Raw genomic sequence first — 21,448 nt, forward strand, 5'->3', positions numbered from 1 at the left:
CTGCCAAGCTAGCTCTCTTCCTCCCTTCAAGGCCCTACTGAGAGCTCACCTCCTCCAGGAGGCCTTCCCAGACTGAGCCCCGTCCTTCCTCTCCCCCTCCTCTCCCTCTCGATCCCCCCGCCTTACCTCCTTCCCTTCCCCACAGCACCTGTATATATGTATATATGTTTGTACGTATTTATTACTCTATTTATTTATTTATTTTACTTGTACATATCTTTCTATTTATTTTATTTTGTTAATATGTTTTGTTTTGTTCTCTGTCTCCCCCTTCTAGACTGTGAGCCCACTGTTGGGTAGAGACTGTCTCTAAATGATGCCAACTTGTACTTCCCAAGCGCTTAGTACAGTGCTCTGCACACAGTAAGCGCTCAATAAATACGATTGATTGATTGATTGATCTGGATTAAAAACCTTGATTCTGATAGGTGCGTCCTGTGGGCTTCTCTGTGACCAATCAATCAATCAATGCTTGCCTAGTAATTTCCCCAAGGTAGCCTTCACGTTCAGGTTCCTCAGGCTGTAGATGAGGGGGTTCAGTACGGGGGCACCACGGTGTAGAACATGGACACTCGCAGGTCTAGGGTCGGGGAGGTGTCTGATGGTGGCTTGAGGTGATCCAAGCTGGACGTCGTGAGAAACACGGCGACTACTGGAAGGTGAAGCAGGCCAGTGGAAAAGGCTTTCGACCGACTATCGGCAGATGGAATCCTCGGCATGGTGGAGAAGATGGAAACATATGATGCAGTGATGGAGACCAAGCACACAAAACCCGAATAGAAACCAATAGCAACACTCACATTGATGACGATGTGGTTCTCGCAGCAAGAGGTCGATACCAGGGCGGGGATGTCGCAGAAGAACTGGGTGACGACCCAGTGGGACCCGCGGACGGACAGTGAGAAGGTAGAAGCTGAAAGCAAGACTCCAAACAGACTCGCTGTGAACCAGGAAGTGGCCGCCAGCTTAGGACAGGCCCCCCAGTTCATGACGACCTCATAGCGATGGAGACAGCAGATCGTGATGTAGCGGTCATAGGACATCGCCGTGAGGATGGACAGCTCTGAACCGCCAAACAGAACTACCCAGAAGACCTGGGCTGCACAGCTCAGGAAGGAAATGGATCTATGGTCGATCTGGGAGTTGTGGATGGAGTTGGAGACGGTGACGGAGATGAGGCAGATGTCGAGGACGGAGAGGTGCCTTAGGAAGAAGCATATGGGGTGTGGAGTTACCGGTCAAGGGCTGTGACAATGACGATGAGGAGCTTCCCCATCAGAACTGCCAGGTAGACGAGGAGCAACAACACGGCCTGGACCAGTTGCAGCTCCCAGACCTCCAAGAATCCCAGGAGCAGGAATTCTGTCTTCACGGTGACATTGGTCATTTTCTGGGAATTGACGTTGAATGCTTAAGGACATTTAGCAAAGATAGGGATGAGAATAATATTCCAGAGAAAAATGCACAGGAGTGGAGAAAATCTTTGTGTTGGAGGGAATCTTGGGGCTTTTCATGATACTTTTTCACACTCACTATGTGTCAGCCACTGTACTAAGCACTGGAGTAGAAAGAAGCTAGTCAGGTTGTTCTTCTCCTCCAATCAACCTGCACTGGTTCAGGGAATAGCCTGTAAATTCCTCGTGTGCAGCAAATATGTCTGCCAACTCTGCTTTATTACACTGTCCTAACAGCCTAGTATAGTGCTCTGCACAAAGTAAGTTGCTCAATAAATACAATTGATGGATTGATTTGACTGCCATTGTCCGTTGAGGGTCTGAAATAGCTTTGTCCTCATTGTTTTTGTAGGTGGTCTCAGCAATCCTTGGGAAATGGTCAACCGCACGGTGGTGAGGGAATTCCTCCTGATGAGATTCTCGGAGGTCCGGGAGCTACAGCTGGTCCACACCACGCTGTTCCTCCTGGTCTACCTTGCGGCCCTGACGTGGAATCTCCTCATCGTTGCCGTCACCGCCCTCGACCGGTGCCTCCACACGCCCATGTACTTCTTCCTCAGTCACCTGTCCGTTCTCGACCTCTGCCTCATCTCCTTCACCGTCCCTAAATCCATCCACAACTCCCTAACCGACCTAAGATTCATTTCCTTCCTGGGCTGTGCCTGCCCGGTCTTCTCCGTGGTTCTGTTTGCTGCCTCAGAACTGTTCGTACTCACGGCGATGTCCTACAACCACTTTGCCACCATCTGCCTCCCCCTGTGCTACGAGGTCCTCATGTACCAAGGGGCTTGTGGGAAGATGGCCACCCCCTCAAGGCTCGGTGGGAGGCTGATTGCCGTGAGGTCATGCTCTGGGACTTTCTCCCTAACCTTATATGGGTCCTTCCTGATCCTAAAGTTCTTTTGTGATATCGACTCTGGTGTCCGACTCTCCTGCTCTGAAACACATCAGTGTGATCATAGTCACCAAGGCCTTTTTGAGAAGCAGCGTTACTTAGTGCTAAGAGCCCGGGCTTGGGAGTCAGAGGTCATCGGTTCGAATCCTGGCTCCACCACTTGTCAACTGTGTGACTTTGGGCAAGTCAGTTAACGTCTCTGAACCTCAGGTACGGCATCTGTAAAATGGGGTTGAAGACTGTGAGCCCTACATGGGACAAACTGATTACCTTGTATCTACCCCAGTGCTTAGAACTGTGTACAGCACACAGTAAGCCGTTAACAAAGATGATGATGATGATGAGGATTATTATTATTATTATTATTATTACATCCTGCTTCCTCTCCATCGTCACCTTGTATGTCCGTATCATACAGAGGATGCCGGCCTCCGAGGGCCGGGCCAAAGCCTTCTCCACCCGCCTGCCTCACCTCGCCATCACGACCCTGTTTCTCACCACGGCTGTCTTCGGTACCTTACATCCACCCTCAGACTTCTCCTCAGCTCTGGACCTGCTGATGTCCGTGTTCTACACGGTAGTGTCCCCTGCCCTGAACCCCCTCATCTACAGCCTGAGGAACCGGCACGTGAAGGCCGCCCTGGGGAGGCTCCTAGCATTCACCCAAGTTATAAAGTTCCTAATGATGCCTTGATTTTTTGGTTTCTTTCTCCTTGGATTGACTCTATACAGCCTTGAGCGGCGTGGAAAGATCTGAGATATGTGTCATTAGAGACTTTTCCTGGCTGCCTAGCTTTGACTAGTTTGGTAGAAGAGTTTTTATCCAGCTGTTCTTGACTGGTATTTAAAATCTAGTTCCCATGCCTGGGGATGGATCTTGCCCTTGGATTCACGCCCTATATTCATCACCAGCAGAGGGTAGGGCACCGGCCTTGGAATCAGAAAGACCTGGGTTCTAATCCTGGTTTTGCCACCTGTCTGCTCTGTGACCTTGGGCAAGTCACTTCACTACTTTGGGACTCAGTTCCCTCAGCTGTAAAATGGGGATGAATACTGTGGGCCTATCTATCTATACTCACTCCCTTTATGAACTCATTCGCTCCCACGGCTTCAACTATCATCTCTACGCTGATGACATCCAAATCTACATCTCTGCCCCTGCTCTCTCTCCCTACCTCCAGGCTCGCATCTCCTCTTGCCTTCAGGACATCTCCATCTGGATGTCTTCCCGCCATCTAAAACTTAAGATGTCCAAGACTGAACTCCTTATCTTCCCTCCCAAACCCTGCCCTCTCCCTAACTTTCCCATCACTGTTGACAGCACTACCATCCTTCCCGTCTCACAAGCGCGCAATCTTGGTGTCATACTCGACTCCGCTCTCTCGTTCACCCCTCACATCCAATCCATCACAAAAACCTGCCAGTCTCACCTCCGCAACATTGCCAAGATTCGCCCTTTCCTCTCCATCCAAACCGCTACGCTGCTTGTTCAATCTCTCATCCTATCCCGACTGGATTACTGCATCAGCCTCCTCTCTGATCTCCCATCCTCCTGTCTATCCCCACTTCAATCCATACTTCATGCTGCTTCCCGGATAGTCTTTGTGCAGAAACGCTCTGGGCATGTTACTCCCCTCCTCAAAAATCTCCAGTGGCTACCAATCAAGCTATGCATCAGGCAAAAACTCCTCACCCTCGGCTTCAAGGCTCTCCATCTCCTCACCCCCTCCTACCTCACCTCACTTCTCTCCCTCTACAGCCCAGCCTGCACCCTCCGCTCCTCTGCCGCTAATCTCCTTACTGTGCCTCATTCTCACCTGTCCCACCGTCGACCGCTGGCCCACGTCGTACCCCTGGCCTGGAATGCCCTCCCTGCGCACATCCACCAAGCTAGCTCTCTTCCTCCCTTCAAAGCCCTACTGAGAGCTCACCTCCTCCAGGAGACCTTCCCAGAATGAGCCCCCTCCTTCCTTTCATCCTCCTCCCCTTCCCCATCCCCCCACCTTACCTCCTTCCCCTCCCCACAGCACCTGTATATATGTATATATGTTTCTATGTATTTATTACTGTATTTATTTATTTTATTTGTACATATTCTATTCATTTTATTTTGTTAATATGTTTTGTTGTCTGTCTCCCCCTTCTAGACTGTGATCCTGCCGTTGGGTAGTGACCATCTCTATGTGTTGCCAACTTGTACTTCCTAAGCGCTTAGTACAGTGCCCTGCACACAATAAACCCTCAATAAATATTATTGAATGAATGAATTAATGAATTTGGGACATGGATTGTGTCCAACCTGATTAGCTTGTATCTACCCCAGTGGTTAATTCAGTGGCTGATACATAGTAAGTGCTTAACAAATACCATTAAATATAATTGAAGAGGGAGCTGTAGAAGAGTGTTTTAGACTTAATTTTGATCCTCAAATCCTTCCCGGAAACCAGGAGCAGGGGTACAGATTGAATTTTTCCAACCCCTAATGTTCTCATTTGTCACTCAATAAACACCATTATGATTTCTCTTCCTACTTTTATTGTTGCTACTATTATTATGTATCATATAGTATACTTCAATACTTAAGTATTAATTAAATCAATCAATCAATCAAATTGAAATACAACAGACGGTCAAGATTCATTCTTTGCACACGAGGAACTTTTTTTTTCAATAATGTTACAGGTGCCTGTGACACATAGCCATTCAGTGTCAAAACTGGAATGAGATATTGGGGTCCTTTTCCTTTTTTTGCCAAGTCAATCTGAATATAGCATTTCACCATGACTAACAAAATGGGCTAGGTTGCCTATTCTTCCTACCATGATATATCTCCAATCCCCAGAGTTGAAAAAGAAAGCTATTATTAATCATGGAAAGAGAACAATGAGTCTATTGAGGTTGCTCTAGGAAGGAGTCCAGGAGTGGAAACCACGTGGGACTGGGTAGTTATTTAGTTTGAGTGGGCCGGGACCACAAGAATCCAAGATCCCAACGTCCGAGATTCCTAGACGGGCAGCCATCTCAGTGGATCCCCGGACCTGTTCTTCCATGGCGAATCCCCCAGGGAATATCCCGGCTGTCGTCTGAGGGGATGGTGCAGCCAGCTGGATAGCCGAGACGGGGAGAGACGATCCTGACAGCCCCCACCCTTCACCCAGACCTTCCTGCCACCCCCACCAGCGTTCAGGACTGACGAGATGATGTAAACCTCTCTCTCAGCAGAGTTGGGTGCACCCCAACCCAGGACAGGCCCGGTACTCTGGAGAGGAGCAGGGGAAAGGTGAGGGGCAGAGAAGGGAAATTTCAATGTAAGTCCAGAATAAGAGGATCAAAGTTAGAATTTCTCCTGTTCTTTCACGTTACATCCCTGAGGAGAGTTGAACCATTCCAGCTAGTACCCCTCCAGGGCAAGATAAGGGGACGTGTATCTTTGTGAGTGAGGGGATCCCAGCCACCAATCAGTTGTCGGTGGAAAGAACCAAGTTCTGGCATTCAGAAGACCCCCCAGTCTCTGCCACTGGCCTGCTGTGTAACCTCGGGAAAGCTGCTTAATCTCTGTGTACTCCAGTTTCCTTATCTGCTAAATTCTTAGTATAGTGCCTAGTACCCAGTAAGAGCTTGACTGATCAATCAATCTGTAGCTTACGTTAAAACATCATAGCTTTTGGCAAGCATCGTGGCCTAGTGGAGTCAGAAGGACCTGGCTTCCAATCTCGGTTCTGCCATGAGTCTGCCTGTGACCTTGGGCAAGTCACTTCATTTCTCCGAGCCTCAGTTACCTTATTTGTAAAATGGGGATTAAGAGTGTGAATACCATGTGGGACAGGGACTGTGTCCAACCTGATTAACTTGCATATATCCCAGAGCTTGGATCGGTGCTTCGTTCATAGTAATACTATTGTTAATATTATTCCTGTGTCTTAACTCATAAATTGCCTGGGACCTTGGTTTCTTTCATACACTGTGGGCAGAGGTACAAACTCGATTGTATTGTAAACTCCTCGAAGGGAAGGATATCATTTTTGCTCTCCCTCTCTCTTAGACTGTAAACCTCAGGCAGACCAGAGCCTGTGTCCAATGTATCTATCCCACGGCTTGGCATGCATTAGAAGGTAAATGGGGATTCAACATCAGTTCTCCCTCAAACTGAGACTGGGAGTCCTAAAAGAGATCTGAATATCTTGCATCTACTCCAAGACTTAGTACAATGCTTGAAACATAGTATGCGCTTAATACCACAATTATGGTTATTATACTAGCTATATCATAAATTAATATATGTATATTCTTATTATAGAACTTATAAAATACTCTAGGTAGCTTACTGATGTGCAAATTGTAAAGTAAGGAAGAGGGGCAGATTTGAGCCTAGGGTGAGGGATAGAAATAAGTTAAACTGGTCTCTAGACTGAGAACTCATTGTGGGTAGGGAAAACATCAACCAATTCTGTTGCATTGTCCTCTCCCAAGCGCTTAGTACAGTGCTCTGCACACACTAAGTACTAAAAAAATACCATCAACTGATTGAATGTGGGCAGGGAATGCGTCTACCAACTCCGGTGTATTGTATTCTCCCAGCCACTTATTTCAGTGCTCTGCACACAGTAAGCACTCAATAAATACCATTGATTGAATAATTGTTTGATTGTTGAGCAGGGAAGTTGTCTGCCAACCATGTTGTATTGTACTCTCCCAAGTGCTTAGTACAGTGTTCTGCACGGTAAATGCTCAATAAGTATCACTGATTGATTAAGGTTGTCTTGTGGTTTGAGACGGGTTTAGGGATAAGGAAGAAGTCATAATCAAGTGTTGTCCTATGGCGAGCATAAGACCAGTATTCACACATTCCCTGCCCACAAGGAACGTAGACTCTGATCAATCCATGAATCAATGGTATCTATTGAGTGCTGACTGGGTGCAGAGCACTGTTCTGAGCACTTGGGAGAATACAATAGAGCAGAGCTGGTAAGCATGTTCCCTGCTCGCAAGCTTACAGTCAAAAGGGGGAGACAGACATTACTAAAAACAAAGCAAAGGGGAGACAGACAGAAACATTTACAGCTGAGCAATCTAGACAGGTGGCTGTGCAATGGAATAAAAGAATACACACGGCAAGAAGGAGTATCAGTCGGTCCATGATGGGTACAGATGGTGGATGGGTTTTTCTGCCTGAGAGTTAACTGGGAAAAGCTTATTGGAGGTGGCTTTTGTGAGGGAATTGGAATATTGAAGAAGTGTGGTCTGTCAGGAGGAGTAGCATGGTCGAGTGGATAAACCACGGGTCTGGTAGTTAGAAGGTCATGGGTTCTAATCCTGGATCTTCTACCTGTCTGCTATGTGACCTTGGGCATGTCACTTCACTTCTCTGGGCCTCTGTTATCTCATCTGTAAAATGGAGGTTGAGACAGTGAGCCCCGCATGGGACCAACCCTATTTGTCTGAATCTGCCCCAGCCCTTAGTACAGTGACTCGTCCATAGTAAGTGCTTAACGCATACCGTAATTATTATTTCAAGGAGTGGGAGTTCTAAGATGGGGGAACAGCCTGAGAGTGGGGAGAGATGTGGGAGTAATGAGAGGGAGGCAGAGCTGAAGATTGGCCATGGATGAATTAACAGAATATGTTGGGGAATAGAAGGTGAAGCGAATAGATATGAAAGGTTAAAGAGCTATTGAATAGGAATAAAGGGATAGGAAGGGATTTGACTAGTTCATAATTAAAAATAACAATGATATTTGTTAAGCACGTACTAAGTGGCAAGCATTGTACTAAGTTAACCACGCCGGTCATGGATCTCACAGTCTAAATAGGAGGGAGAACAGGCACTGAATCTCCATTTTGCAAATGCAAGAACTGAGGCCCAGAGAAGGGAAGTGACTTGCCCAAGGTCACACAGCAGGTAAATGGCAGAGTGGGGATTAAAAGCCAGGTTCTCTGATTTCCAGGTCCGAGCTCTTTCCTCTAGGTTGCACGGCTTCTCAAATCATGTGGAATTAAGTGACTACAATCTTTGCCGATATTTGCAAATGGAACAGACACCTAGGAGTTGAATGGAATGGTTTCTGTGCTGGCCTGAACAGGGCAGGTGAACTGAGGGAGATGAACAGCATGATTAGCTTGCAGTTATCCTAGTGCTTAATATAGTGCTTGGTACATAGTAAGAATTTAACAAACATCACAATAAAACAAAAATCTGAGATTTCCCTCCAACTCAAGATTTCCCTTCCTCCTCCTCTGTGCACTTTTCTCTGAATTATTATTCTCGTCCCTAATTGAAAATACTTCTCTTTTCTAAAGGTCTTTAGGCAGTCAATGTCAATTCCCAGAAAATGGCCAATGTAACCCTGAAGACAGAATTCCTCCTGCTGAGATTCTCGGAGGTTCGGGACCTGCATCTGGTCCACGCCATGCGTTCATCCTGGTCTACATGGCGGCCCTAATGGGGAATCTCCTCATCGTGGCCTTCACCATCGTCGACCTGCGCCTCCACACCCCCATGTACTTCTTCCTCAAAACCTGTGCGTCCTCGAACTCGGCCTCATCTCCATCAGGGTCCACAGCTCCGTCCACAACTCCTTGACCAATAATAACTCCATCTCCTTCCTAGGCTGCATCGCTCAACTATTTCTGTGGATCTTGATTGCGGTTGCTGAGTATTTCTTCCTCACGGCCATCTCCTACCACCGCTATGCCACCATCTGCATCCCCCTGCGCCACAACGTCATCATAGACCGAGGGGCCTGTGGGAAGATGGCCGCCACCTCCTGGCTCAGCGGAGGACCGATTGGTCTTGTTTTCAGCTTCGACCTTCTCCATGCCCTTCTGCGGGTACAACGTCGTCCTCCAGTTCTTCTGTGACACCCAAATCTACATCTTTGCCCCTACTCTCTCTCCCTCCCTTCAGGCTCGTGTCTCCTCCTGCCTTCAGGACATCTCCATCTGGATGTCTGCTAGCCTTCTAAAGCTCAGTAGGTCCAAGACTGAACTCCTTATCTTCCCTCTAAAACCCTGTCCTCTCCCTGACTTTCCTGTCACTGTAGACAGCACTACCGTCCTTCCCATCTCACAAGCCCATAAACTTGATGTCATCCTCGACTCCGCTTTCTCGTTCACCGCTCACATCCAATCCATCACCAAAACCTGCCGGTCTCACCTCCATAACATCGCGAAGATCAGCCCTTTCCTCTCCATCCAAACCGCTACCCTGCCTGTTCAATCTCTCATCCTATCCCGACTGGATTACTGCATCAGCCTTCTCTCTGATCTCCCATCCTCCTGTCTCTCCCCACTTCAGTCTATAATTCATGCTGATGCCCGGATCATCTCTGTGCAGAAACGCTCTGGTCATGTTACTCCCCTCCTCAAAAATCTCCAGTGGCTGCCAGTCAACCTACGCAACAAGCACAAACTGCTTACGCCTTCCTCCTCCCTCCTCCCTCCTCACTCCTCAAAAACTCTTCATTCATAGCTTCAAGGCTCTCCATCACCTCGCCCCCTCCTACCTCACCTCCCTTCTCTCCTTCTACAGCCCAGTCCACACCCTCCGCTACTCTGCTGCTAACCTCCTCACTGTACCTCGTTCTCACCTGTCCTGACGTCGAATCCCGGCTCACGTCCTCCCCCTGGCCTGGAATGCCCTCTCTCCGCACATCCACCAAGCTTGCTCTCTTCTTCCCTTCAAAGCCCTACTGAGAGCTCACCTCCTCTAAGAGGCCGTCCCAGACTGAACTCCCTTTTTCCTCTTCTCCTCCCCATCCCCCCAGCCCTACCTCCTTCCCTCCCCACAGCACCTGTATATATGTTTGTGCAGATTTATTGCTTGTACATAGTTACCATTCTATGGATTTTGTTAATGATGTGCATCTAGCTTTATTTCTAGTTATTCTGACGACTTGACACCTGTCCACATGTTTTGTTTTGTTGTCTGTCTCCCCCTTCTAGAGGGTGAGCCCGTTGTTGGGTAGGGACCGTCTCTGTATATTGACAACTTGTACGTCCCAAGAGCTTAATACAGTGCTCTGCACACAGTAAGCGCTCAATAAATACGATTGACTAAATCCCTGCTCTGCTGAAGATCTCCTGCTTCGAGGACCACGTCGCCACGAACATGGGCATGACCACAAGGATAGTGTTAGCCATCGTCTGCTTCATGCTCATCATTGTCTCGTACATCCACATATTCTGGGCCGTGCTGAGGATGTCGGCCACCGAGGGCTGGGCCAAAGCCTTCTCCACCTGCCTGCCCCACCTCACCGTTGTCATCGCTTTTTTCTCTACCGGGACTTTCGCCTACCTCTAACCGTCCTCGGACTCCCCCTCAACACTGGGACTGCTGCCGTCCGTGTTCTACACCGTGGTGCCCCACACCCTCAACACCCTCTCATCTACAGCCTGAGGAATAAGGATGTGAAATCTGCCCTGGGGAGGGTCCTAAAGGGTACACTTTCCCAGCTCCCTTTCTGTTATAAAACGTGTGTTCCTCTGTGCCAATGATCCCAGCCATTTTAAGAGGGATTGTCCACGGATTTGTCCAGATTTACAGTCGTCCTCTGGATCTAAAGATAGGAAGGTTTTTTTGTGTGTGCTGCTGTGGCTGAGAAGGCCCTTCTTCATAATCAGAAGATATAGATCTTTCTTTGATCCCTCTTAGAGGAAAAATAAAATGCAGGTTTGGGAAAGCAATAATGATAGGTATATAAGAACAGTGAGGGAGATAGTATCCAAGTGCTTAGGATGACAGGGAAGTACCGATGTGGTAGTTGGGGGTAGGGGTGTGGCAGGAAAAAGGGAGTGTGTAGGAAAGCAACTGGTAATGAAAGAGATGAGAATGTCACAGTGAGCAGATTAAATTGAGAATAATAAAGTGTGGTTGTTGGGATGTAGTGGGGGAGGCAGAGGATGAATTGTGGAGTAAGAACCGATTGAGTGCCCTAAGCTAATGATCAGAAGTTCCTGCCGACGGGAATGGACAACCAATGAGAAGTTTACAGGGGTGTAGAGATATATGCAATACGATGTTTTAGAAAAATGATACAGGCAACAGGGTTTACTATGAACTGGAGAGGAGAGAGACTGGTGGCATGGAGGTTGGCCAGGAGGCTGATGCAGTAGTCGAGAGGGGACATGATCAGTGCTTGCACTGATGGAGAAGGAAGGGCAGATTATGGAGATGCTGTTGGGGAAGAATTGGGAGGGGAGAGAGAGAAAGAGAGCTAGAGAAATTGGGAGGAAATCAATCAACCAGTCACTAAAGAAGGGGTCCCAGAACTGAACCCTAAGGGATTCCCAAGGTTACATGATGGGAGGCCGAGGAGGACCCAGCCAACAAAGTTGGAGAAGAATTGAGGGGCGGGGGTACTGAGGATTCTTTTCCACTTTCCCAGCTTCCTCTCTAGGACATGGCTGGTGTCATCAGGTCAGTGATAGACATCCCATGAAAACAGCTGGTATGCCTGGGACCCCAGCTTCATTATTCTCCTCATGGAGAAGCAGTGTGGCTTAGTGGAACGAACACGAACTTGGGAGTCAGAGTTCTAGGGTTCTTTATCCCGGCTCTGCCACTTGTCAGCTGTGTGACTTTGGGCAAGTCATTTAACTTCTTTGGCCCTCAGTTGCCTCATCCGTAAAATGGGGATGAAGACTGTGAGCTCTATGTGGGATAACCCAATTACCTTTTATCTACCCCAGCGCTTAGAACAGTGCTTGGCACATAGTAAGCGCTTAACAAGTACTATCATTATCATTATTATTATCAGTTATCATTCAGATCCACCTGTGGAGTGATCATTAGTCCGTGTACGTCATTTCAGGAAGGAGTCCCAGAGTGGGAACCACATCGGAATGGGTAGTAATTTAGGTTGTTAGGGCCGGGACCAAAGACAGCCAATCATCCGGGTCTTCCAAGATTCCCGATGGTCACCTGTCTCAGTGGAGCCCCGGGCCCCACCTCCCACGGGGGATCCCCCAGGAAATAACCCTGCTATCTTCTGAGGGGACGGCTCAGCCAGCTGGAGAGCCGAGACAGGGAGGGAGGATCCTGACAGCTCTCACCCTTCGCCCAGACCTTTCTGTCACCGCCACCCACGTCCAGGATGGACGAGATGGAGTGAGCCTCTCTCTAAGCAGAGGTCGATGCTCCCCAGCCCGCTGACTCCGGAGAGGAGCAGGGGAAAGTTGAGGGGCAGGGAAGGGAAATTTCAATATAAGCCCAGGATATAACAGGAATTTTCCTGTTCTTCTTTAATAATAAGAATTGTGCTATTTGTTAAGCGCTTACCATGTACCTAACACCATACCCAGTGCTGGAGAAGATATGATATAATCAGATTGGACACTGTCCCTGTCCCACATGGGGCTCATCGTCTTAATTACTATTTTAGAGATGAGGAAACCAAGGAACAGAAAAGTTAAATGATTTGTCCCAAGTCGCCCAGCAGGTAAGTGGCAGCCGAGATTAAGACCAAGGTCACCTAGACTCCCAGGACCATGCTCTTTCCACAAGGCTGAGTTGATTCTCCGATTATGTAAAATTGTGTGACCACAATCCTGGCAAATCTTTGCAAATGGAATAGACTTCTAGGACTCAGGAATGGTTGCCCCTTTCTCTATCTCACTTTTTGTGGGGGAACACCACGATTCAGGCCACCGCCATCTTCTGCCTGCTTTGCTGTGGATACTGGCGACTTCCCCACTTCCTCTGTGAGATGACCACCATGCTCAAGCTGGCATATGTGGATGTCCGGGCCAATGAGATCCATCTCTTACTGGACACTTTGGTCCTGATTCTCCTGCCCTTGAGCCTTATCACAGTTTCCTATGGATCCATTGCCCGGGCCATGCTGAGGATCAAGTCGCCGCTGGACTGGAGGAAGTCCCTGGGCACCTGTGGGTCCCACCGCCTGGTGGTCACTCCCTTCTACGGGACCAACACCGTGGTCTACATCTGGCCTTACAGCTCCTTCTCTGGGACTTTCGACAAGTTTCTGACCCTATTCTACACTGTGGTCACCCCCACCCTCAACCCGCTGATCTACACCCTGAGGAGCAAGGACGTGAAGGGGGTGGTGAGGAGAATTCTGGGAAAAGACCCGAGTTCAGAAAAGGGCTAACATCTTTAATCAAACTGTTCTAGAGTTCTTGAGAAGGGCGGGAAAAGTAGCAGCTAAAACAGAAAACTCTCCACCAAAAGATAATAGATATCTGGACAAAAATCAGGTAATGAACATAATTGTGGTATTTGTTAAGCACTTACCATGTGCCTAGCACTGAACTAAGTGCTGGGTTAGGTGCAAGACAAGCAGGTCCCACATGGTGCTTACAGTGTAAGTAAGAGGAAGAACAGATATTGAGGGAACTGAGGCGCATAGAAGTTAAGTGAGTTGCCTAAGGTCACACTGCCAGCAAGTGGCAGAGACAGGATTAGAACCCAGATCCTCTGGCTCCCAGGCCCATGGTCTCTCCATTAGGCCAAGCTACTTCTCTAGTACTTTTTTTTTGAAGGTCACTTAGTGTAGGTGGATTTTAATTAGAAGCAGCTTGTGCTCAGAGTTTGAATACAAAGAAAGAACAATATTCTGATGTGTCTTTTTTTGTTGTCATCAATCACAACTAGTTTCCCCTTCCAATGGGCCTTAGGAATGATGCCTCTAAAATTGCGGGTCACAATTCACACAAAATGTCAGTCACAAGTCACCAAATGTCTGATTCATTGTGCTTTGGTTATTGAAGCATGACACAGGCCACCCCGTGATCTTTCCTTTGCAGACTTAAACCCATATAATCGGAAAGAGAGATTCGACTTGCTTTAGGACATTCTTGCATGTCTCAGTGAATGACAGGGAAAATGTAAGTCAAATTTGAAATTATCAAAATTAAATTTCTTTGAATATATTTGAATTATCACACATTTCCAACATAATTACAGAAGAGGTGGAAAAATAAGTCATATCACTTTATCAATAGCCCAAATATCTGTTTTACAATTAAAGTACAACTAGGAATTAGCCTGTATTTCTCAAATTTAATCTTGATAAAATAGCCCTGTTTTCTCCTTCAGTTATTTCATTTTCCTAAGATCTGTTTCAAAGATATCCTTAACAACGTTGATTAAACGAGTGGATTTACTTCTTAAAATAATGTTCATTTGTGTGAATTCTGGAGTCTATAAAAATCACTTCTCACTGGGCAAATCATTTTATTTCCTTTACTAAGAGTATGATTTGCTCAATTACCAAAGAATAGTACCGCAGTTGCTTTTAGGCTTGTTAAGCAGAAATATATTTTTGCAATAAAAAACAATAAAACAAAATATATTTTTGGTGGGAAGTATTTCTAAAGAATACCTTCCTTTCAATGCAGGTGCTTCCATTTTAATTAGCTGTCTTGTTCACAACTACCTAACAGATATTTGTTGTTTTAAAGATATGCTAATAATGCCTCAAATTTAGTTCCTTTTATGCTGTGGGGGGCAAAAAGAAATATGTTGATAACATGTACACATAATTGCGCTTGAACAATTAAATCCTATTTCTACAATGGTACATCTCAAACTTCAAAATACAATAAAAACATAGTAAAAAGTAAAAGTAACAAGTAAAAACATAGAATGAGGTATCTTCTAAATGTCCAAGAGAACTGACAGTTGAACTTCAGTATAGGAAACAAGCGATCACAATTTCAGATTTCACTTGGTGTCATCCTCGATTCCTCTCTCTCATTCACCCCACACATCCAATCTGTCACCAAAGCCTGCCGGTCTCACCTTCACAACATCGCCCAGATCTGCCCTTTCCTCTCCATCCAAACCGCTACCTTGCTGGTTCATTCATTCATTCATTCATTCAATCGTATTTATTGAGCACTTACTGTGTGCAGAGTACTGTACTAAGCGCTTGGGAAGTACAAGTTGGCAACATATAGAGACGGTCCCTACCCAACAGTATATAATAGATATGTACAAGTAAAATAAATAAATAGAGTAATAAATACGTACAAACATATATACATATATACAGGTGCTGTGGGGAAGGGAAGGAGGTAAGGTGGGGGGATGGAGACGGGGACGAGGGGGAGAGGAAGGAGGGGGCTCAGTCTGGGAAGGGCTCCTGGAGGAGGTGAGTTCTCAGTAGGGCCTTGAAGGGTGGAAGAGAGATAGCTTGGCGGATGTGGGGAGGGAGGGCTTTCCAGGCCAGGGGGATAACGTGGGCCGGGGGTCGACGGCGGGACAGGCGAGAACGAGGCACAGTGAGGGGATTAGTGTCAGAGGAGCAGAGGGTGCAGGCTGGGCGGTAGAAGGAGAGAAGAGAGGTGAGGTAGGAGGGGGCGAGGTGATGGAGAGCCTTGAAGCCGAGGGTGAGGAGTTCAATCTCTCATCCTATACCAACTGGATTACTGCATCAGCCTCCTTTCTGATGTCTCTGTCTCTCCCCACTTAAGTCTATACTTCAATCTGCTGCCCGGATTATCTTTCTACAGAAACACTCTGGGCATGTCACTCCCCTCCTCAAAAATCTCCAGTGGTTGCCTACCAACTTTTGAATCAAGCAAAAACTCCACATTCTTGGCTTCAAAGCTCTTCATCGACTCACCCCCTCCTACCTCACCTCCCTTCTTTCCTCCTACATCCCAGCCCACACCTTCCATTCCTCTGCCGCTAACCTCCTCACTGGACATCGTTCTTGCCTGTCCCGCCGTCGACCCCCGGCCCACGTCCTTCCCCTGGCCTGGAATGCCCTCGCTCTCCACATCCGCCAAGCTAGCTCTCTTCCTCCCTTTAAGGCCCTACTGAGAGCTCACCTCCTCCAGGAGGCCTTCCCAGAATGAGCTCCCCATAGTTCCTCTCCTCCACCTCCTCCCCCCTCCACTGCCCCCTCTCCCTCTCTCTGCCCTACTCCCTTCCCCTCCCCACAGCACTTGTACTTATTTGTACATATTTATTACTCTATTTTATTTGTACATATTCCTTACTCTATTTTATTAATGATGTGTATATGGTTATAATTCTATTTATTCTGATGGCATTGACACCTGTCTTCTTGTTTTGTTTTGTTGTCTGTCTCCCCCTTCTAGACTGTGAGCCCGTTGTTGGGTAGGGATCATCTCTGCATGTTGCTGATTTGTACTTTCCAAGCACTTAGTACAGTGCTCTGCACACACTAAACGCTCAATAAATATGATTGAATTAATGAATAATAAAATACCCACGGGGGCACCCATCGATGGAATCCTAAGCTTCATACCCTGGATAACACTCAGAGAGGTATGTATCAATTGATGGGATACTCTATAATACACAATGTGTGTTAATCAACTTTCCCACCTTCACTATGATTTATGCCTGCTTTCTCATATAGACTGCAAGCTCCTTGTGGGCAGAAAACCTGTCTGTTATATTGTATTCTCTCAAGTGCTTAGTACAGTGCTTTGCACACAGTAATCATTCAATAAATACCACTGATGGACACATTAATGTCTGTGTCCCCCTTTTATTGTATGTTTGGTGTGGGCAGGGAATATGTCTACCGACTCTGTTTTATTGTACTCTCCCAAGCGCTTAGTACAATATTCTGAACACAGTAAACGCTCAACAAATACCAATGATAGATTGATTGATGTGTGTTTTCCCCTCTAGGCTGTGAGCTTCTTGGTAGGCAGTGGACATGTCTACCAATTCTGTTTTATTGTACTCTCTCATGTGCTTAGTACAGTGCTCTACACAGAGAAAGCGCTCAATAAATACAATTAAGTGTTTAATTGATACTGATCTCAGCCCCTCAGTACTTACTGAAAATATTCTTAATCCTCTACTATTTCCCCTTTCTGCAGTCTATTCTTATATCTATCTTCCCATGAATATTCTTAGCTCGTTGTGGGCAAGGAAAGTGTCTACCATCTCTATTGTAGTGTACTTTCCCAAGTGCTTAGTACAGTGCTCTGCGCACAATAAGTGCTCAATAAATAACATTGATGGTTGATTTATTACAGTACGTATACCCGGATTGAGGTTATTATATGCCATAATTTGTTAAAAATGTAGCTATCAAGGTGAATACCCTGGAAATACCCGCTGGGGGTGAGACTCAATGAAAGGGCAGAAAAACCCAAGACAGAATAGTAGGAATTCTGTTCCATCGGACATTCCCAAGTAATAAGTGCAGTGCACTGTGCACAGTAAGTGCTCAATAAATACCATTGATTCATTGATTGATTGATAGTGTGCCTAGTGGCCATGAGATTCAGGAGAACCTTGTTCAAGTCTCTGGTCTATTGTGCGACCTTAGGAATGCCAATTTCCCTTACTGAGCAACAGTTTCTTCATCTGTAAAATGGGGTTAAGATAGATTTTGTGAACCCTGTGTGAGCCAGGGACTGTTTCCAATCTCATAACCTTGTATCTACCCCAGAGCTTAGCATACAGTAAATTCCAGATAATTATTTTAATGGAATTTGTTGACTTATTATGTGTCAAGCACTATTATAAGCACTAATAAATAGTAAATATTACTATTCTTATTATTAATGATGATGATAATATTAATCTTAGGACCAATATTAATATTCATAGGACCAACCTGTTCCATTTGTAGGACCAACCTTTTCCTGTTTCATGTGCCTTATTTGCAGGTGATTTGATTAATGTACTGAATTTTCAGTGACGGAGAGTGAGCAGTTCATTTGCACACTTAATCTGTTCTCAATCCTGAAAATTGAAAACAGTTGAAATTTTGATTTCAGCCCTAACTCAATGCATTCTTTTGAAATAAATCTTTGAGTGGCTAGAAATGTTTCCTAGTAGGTAGACCCAAATGACTCCTGTTTGAATGGGGATTTAATAGTCATTGCCTTTTGTGAGGTTTTACCATGAGAATCAGCATGGCCTAGTGGAATAAGCCCAGGCATGGGAGATGGAGGACATGTTTTCTCATCCCAGCTCGACCACTTGTCTGCTATGTTACCTTAGGCAAGTCACTTCACTTCTCTATGTTTTATTTCTCCTGTTATGCCTCCTATTTATACTGTGAGCCCCATGTGGAATGAGATTCATTCTTTCAGTCAATCACATTTATTGAGCACTTACTGTGTGCACAGCACTGTACTAAGCGCTTGGAAAGTACAAGTCGGCAACTTTTAGAGACGGTCCCTACCCTACATTGGGCTTGTCCAACCTAATTGACTCCTATCTATTCCAGCTGTAAGACGAGTGTATGACACATAGTAAGCATCTAAGAAAGAATATTTAAAAAATCCCTGCCTCTGTCCCCCAAGAATGTGTGACCCATTGGTAAGAGGTGGAATGTGGGAGGTCAGCAAAAGGTTAATGATTATGAGTCATAATAATGGTAATAATAATTATTATGGTATTTGATAAGAGCTTACTATGTGCCAGGCACTGTACTAAGTTCTGGGGTGGATTCAAGCAAATCAGGTTAGACACAGTCCCTGTCCCATGGATCACAGTCTTAATCCCCACTATACAGATGAGGTAACAGGGGCACAGAGAAGTGAAGTGATTTGCCCAAGGTCACACAGCAGACGAGTGGAGGAGACAGGATTAGAACCCATGACCTTCCAGGCATGGGCTCTATCCACTAAACCATGCTGCTCCTGAATCATGAAGATTGGTTAGCAACAGACTAGGACAACAAGGTTTTGATTTCAGGGAAGGTAATAAAATGCATTTGATAAGCACTTACTCTGAGCCAACTATGCTGAGCACTGGGGTAGATACACGGTAATCAGGTCAAACACCGTCCATCTCCCCCTACAGGACACTCACAGTCTAAGCGGGATGGAGGAGAGGCATTGAATCCCTGTTCTACAAGTGAGGAAACCGAGGCACAAAGAAGTTAAGTGACTTCCCCAAGACCACCCAGCAGACAAGTGGTGGAGCCAGAATTAGGATGCAGGTCTGGCAGGGAAAGTGGGTTTTTTGCTGTTATACTGTTCTCTTCCAAGCGCTTAGCATAATGCTCTGCACACAGTGACCACTCAATAAATCCTACTGATTGATTCTGACTCTGAGGCCTATATTTGTTCCACTAGGCTCTTGTTTGTGGGAAGGAAACATATCTATCAACTCTGTCATATTGTACTCTTCCAAGCGCTTAGTTGAGTGCAGCAAGCACTCTATAAATGCAATTTGATTAACTGATGGATTGCTGCTTTTCCAGCCCATGAACAATTCCTCTCCCTTCCTGATTCTCTCTGAAGCCTGCGGCCATGCAAGACTGTGATTCTTCCCACAGTATTGGAATTTCCACCTTTCGTAGGAATTCACAAAGCCTTCAGAAAACAGAGAAGACATCTCAGTGTCTGTTCCCTGCTCAATAATGCCCTGATGGTTTAGTGTGCAAAAGGTACTTTTAATGTGCAATATATTTTTAATGGTATTTGTAAGTGCTTACTATGTGCCAGGCATGGTACTAAGTGCTATGATATATACAAGATGATTCGGTTGGACACATTCCATGTCCCATTTGGGGCTCACCATTTTCATTCGCATTTTACAGATGAGATAACTGCGGCATGGAGGAGTGAAGTCACTTGTCTAAGGTTCATCAAGACTCCCTGGCAATCTATTGATTTGAGCTCGTTGTTGGGCAGGGATTGTCTCTATTTGTTGCCAAATTGTACTTTCCAAGTGCTGAGTACAGTGCTCTGCACACAGTAAGCGCTCAATAAATACGATTGAATGAATGAATTTCATGAGAAGCAATGTGGATTAGCTGAAAAAGTACGGGTTTGGGAGTCAGAGGACGTGGGTTCTAATCCCGACACCGCTACTTTGCTGTGTAACCTTGGGCAATCCACGTAACTTCTCTGTGACACAGTTACCTCATGTAAAATGGATTAAAATTGTGAGCCCCACGTAGGACAACTTGATTACCTTGTATCTACCTCAGCGCTTAGAACAGTGCTTGGCATACAGTAAGCGCTTAAAAAATACTGTAATTATTAATTATTATTTTTTTTAATTTCAGGGCATCGGTCATCGACAACACTCTTGCTCCCAAGGAGATGCCAATCTAAAGGAATCCCAGGGGCAGCTTCTGCCTTAAAAGTTTTTACATCATAGCCTTCATGTCCGGGTTCCTCAGGCTGTAGATGAGGGGGTTCAGGATGGGGGTCATCACAGAGTAGAACATGGACAGCATCAGTTGGAGCACTGAGGGGGAGTATAATATCGGCTTCAAGTAGGCAGAGGAGCCAGAAGTGATGAAAAGGGTGACGATGGCAAGGTGAGGCACACAGGTGGAGAAGGCTGTGGCCAGGCCCTCCGCAGCCAGCATCCTCAGCATGGCCTGGAAGATTAGCACGTAAGAGACCATGATGAGCACGAAGCAGAAGAAGGGTAAGCCAAAGGTCGTGACTAAACTCAGGTTTTCATGCCATGGCTAGAGGAGCACGGGAGCCTCAGTAACTGGGGACCGTTGCAGAAGAACTGGTGGACAATGCTGGGACCACAGAAGGACAGGGTGAAGACGCTGGTCGTTTAGAGGGCAGTGTTCGGAGCGCTGCTGAGCCAGGCAGGGCCAGCATGGAGGCACAGGCTCTGTGGTGCATGATTGTGTCAAAGTGTAGGGGGCGGCAGATGGCCACGAAGCGGGCATGGGGCATGATGGTCAACAGGGCCGTCTCCGTTCCTGCCAAGAAAATCACGAGAAAATTACGAGAAGTGCCAGCCGGCAGGGAGATGGATTTCACGTTCAAGAGGGTGTTGAGGTTGGATTTGGGGACGTGAAGGAGACGTAGAGCCCCGTTCCTGAGGAAGAAGTACATGGGTGCGTGGAGGCGCCGGTCGAGGGCGATGACGGCAACAATGAAGAGTTTCCCCATCAGGGCCGCCAGGTAGAGCAGGAGGAACAGCGTGGTGTGGACCAGCTGCAACTCCCGGGCCTCTGAGAATCCCAGAAGCAGGAATCACGTCACTGCCGTGCGGTTGGCCATGTCGTCTGACATCTGCCCGGAAGTCCATTCTGAGAACCTGAGCATCACCCCAAGGACGGCACTGTCAGAAATATTAAATTGCTGGGTTGGAAGGAGCACCTCAGATTCCTTTTCCCTCTACCTCTTGCCCTGAGTGGGATTCGGTCACCGTGCA

The 21,448-nt window shown here is 46.5% G+C and overlaps 2 protein-coding genes across 2 annotated transcripts; one reads left to right on the plus strand and one right to left on the minus strand.

The window, feature by feature from the left end:
• Positions 1–10,456: 10,456 nt before the first annotated feature.
• On the plus strand, positions 10,457–13,457 carry LOC119925378 (putative olfactory receptor 2B8). Its single transcript, XM_038743455.1, has 2 exons — positions 10,457–10,548; positions 12,929–13,457. Exons 1-2 carry the CDS (start codon positions 10,457–10,459, stop codon positions 13,455–13,457), a joined length of 621 nt encoding a protein of 206 aa, XP_038599383.1.
• Positions 13,458–20,411: 6,954 nt separating this feature from the next.
• Positions 20,412–21,126, minus strand: LOC119925379 (putative olfactory receptor 14L1). The gene is made up of 2 exons (XM_038743456.1): positions 20,881–21,126; positions 20,412–20,741 (listed from the first exon to the last, which is right to left on the minus strand). The coding sequence occupies exons 1-2, from the start codon at positions 21,124–21,126 to the stop codon at positions 20,412–20,414; spliced, it is 576 nt and encodes a 191-aa protein (XP_038599384.1).
• Between the last annotated feature and the right edge of the window lie 322 nt (positions 21,127–21,448).

This window comes from Tachyglossus aculeatus, chromosome 3 (genome assembly GCF_015852505.1).
Source record: "Tachyglossus aculeatus isolate mTacAcu1 chromosome 3, mTacAcu1.pri, whole genome shotgun sequence".
Taxonomy (NCBI): Eukaryota; Metazoa; Chordata; class Mammalia; order Monotremata; family Tachyglossidae; genus Tachyglossus; species Tachyglossus aculeatus.

What these genes read in the sequence shown, in the direction of transcription:
- LOC119925378 (XM_038743455.1), top strand. Translation starts at nt 10,457, where the DNA reads ATGGGCATGACCACAAGGATAGTGTTAGCCATCGTCTGCTTCATGCTC. An exon ending in TTCTGGGCCGTGCTGAGGAT is followed by an intron (nt 10,549 to 12,928) that starts GTCGGCCACCGA and finishes ATAGACTTCTAG; the next exon opens with GACTCAGGAATGGTTGCCCC.
- LOC119925379 (XM_038743456.1), bottom strand. Translation starts at nt 21,126, where the DNA reads ATGTACTTCTTCCTCAGGAACGGGGCTCTACGTCTCCTTCACGTCCCC. An exon ending in GAGCCTGTGCCTCCATGCTG is followed by an intron (nt 20,742 to 20,880) that starts GCCCTGCCTGGC and finishes GTGCTCCTCTAG; the next exon opens with CCATGGCATGAAAACCTGAG.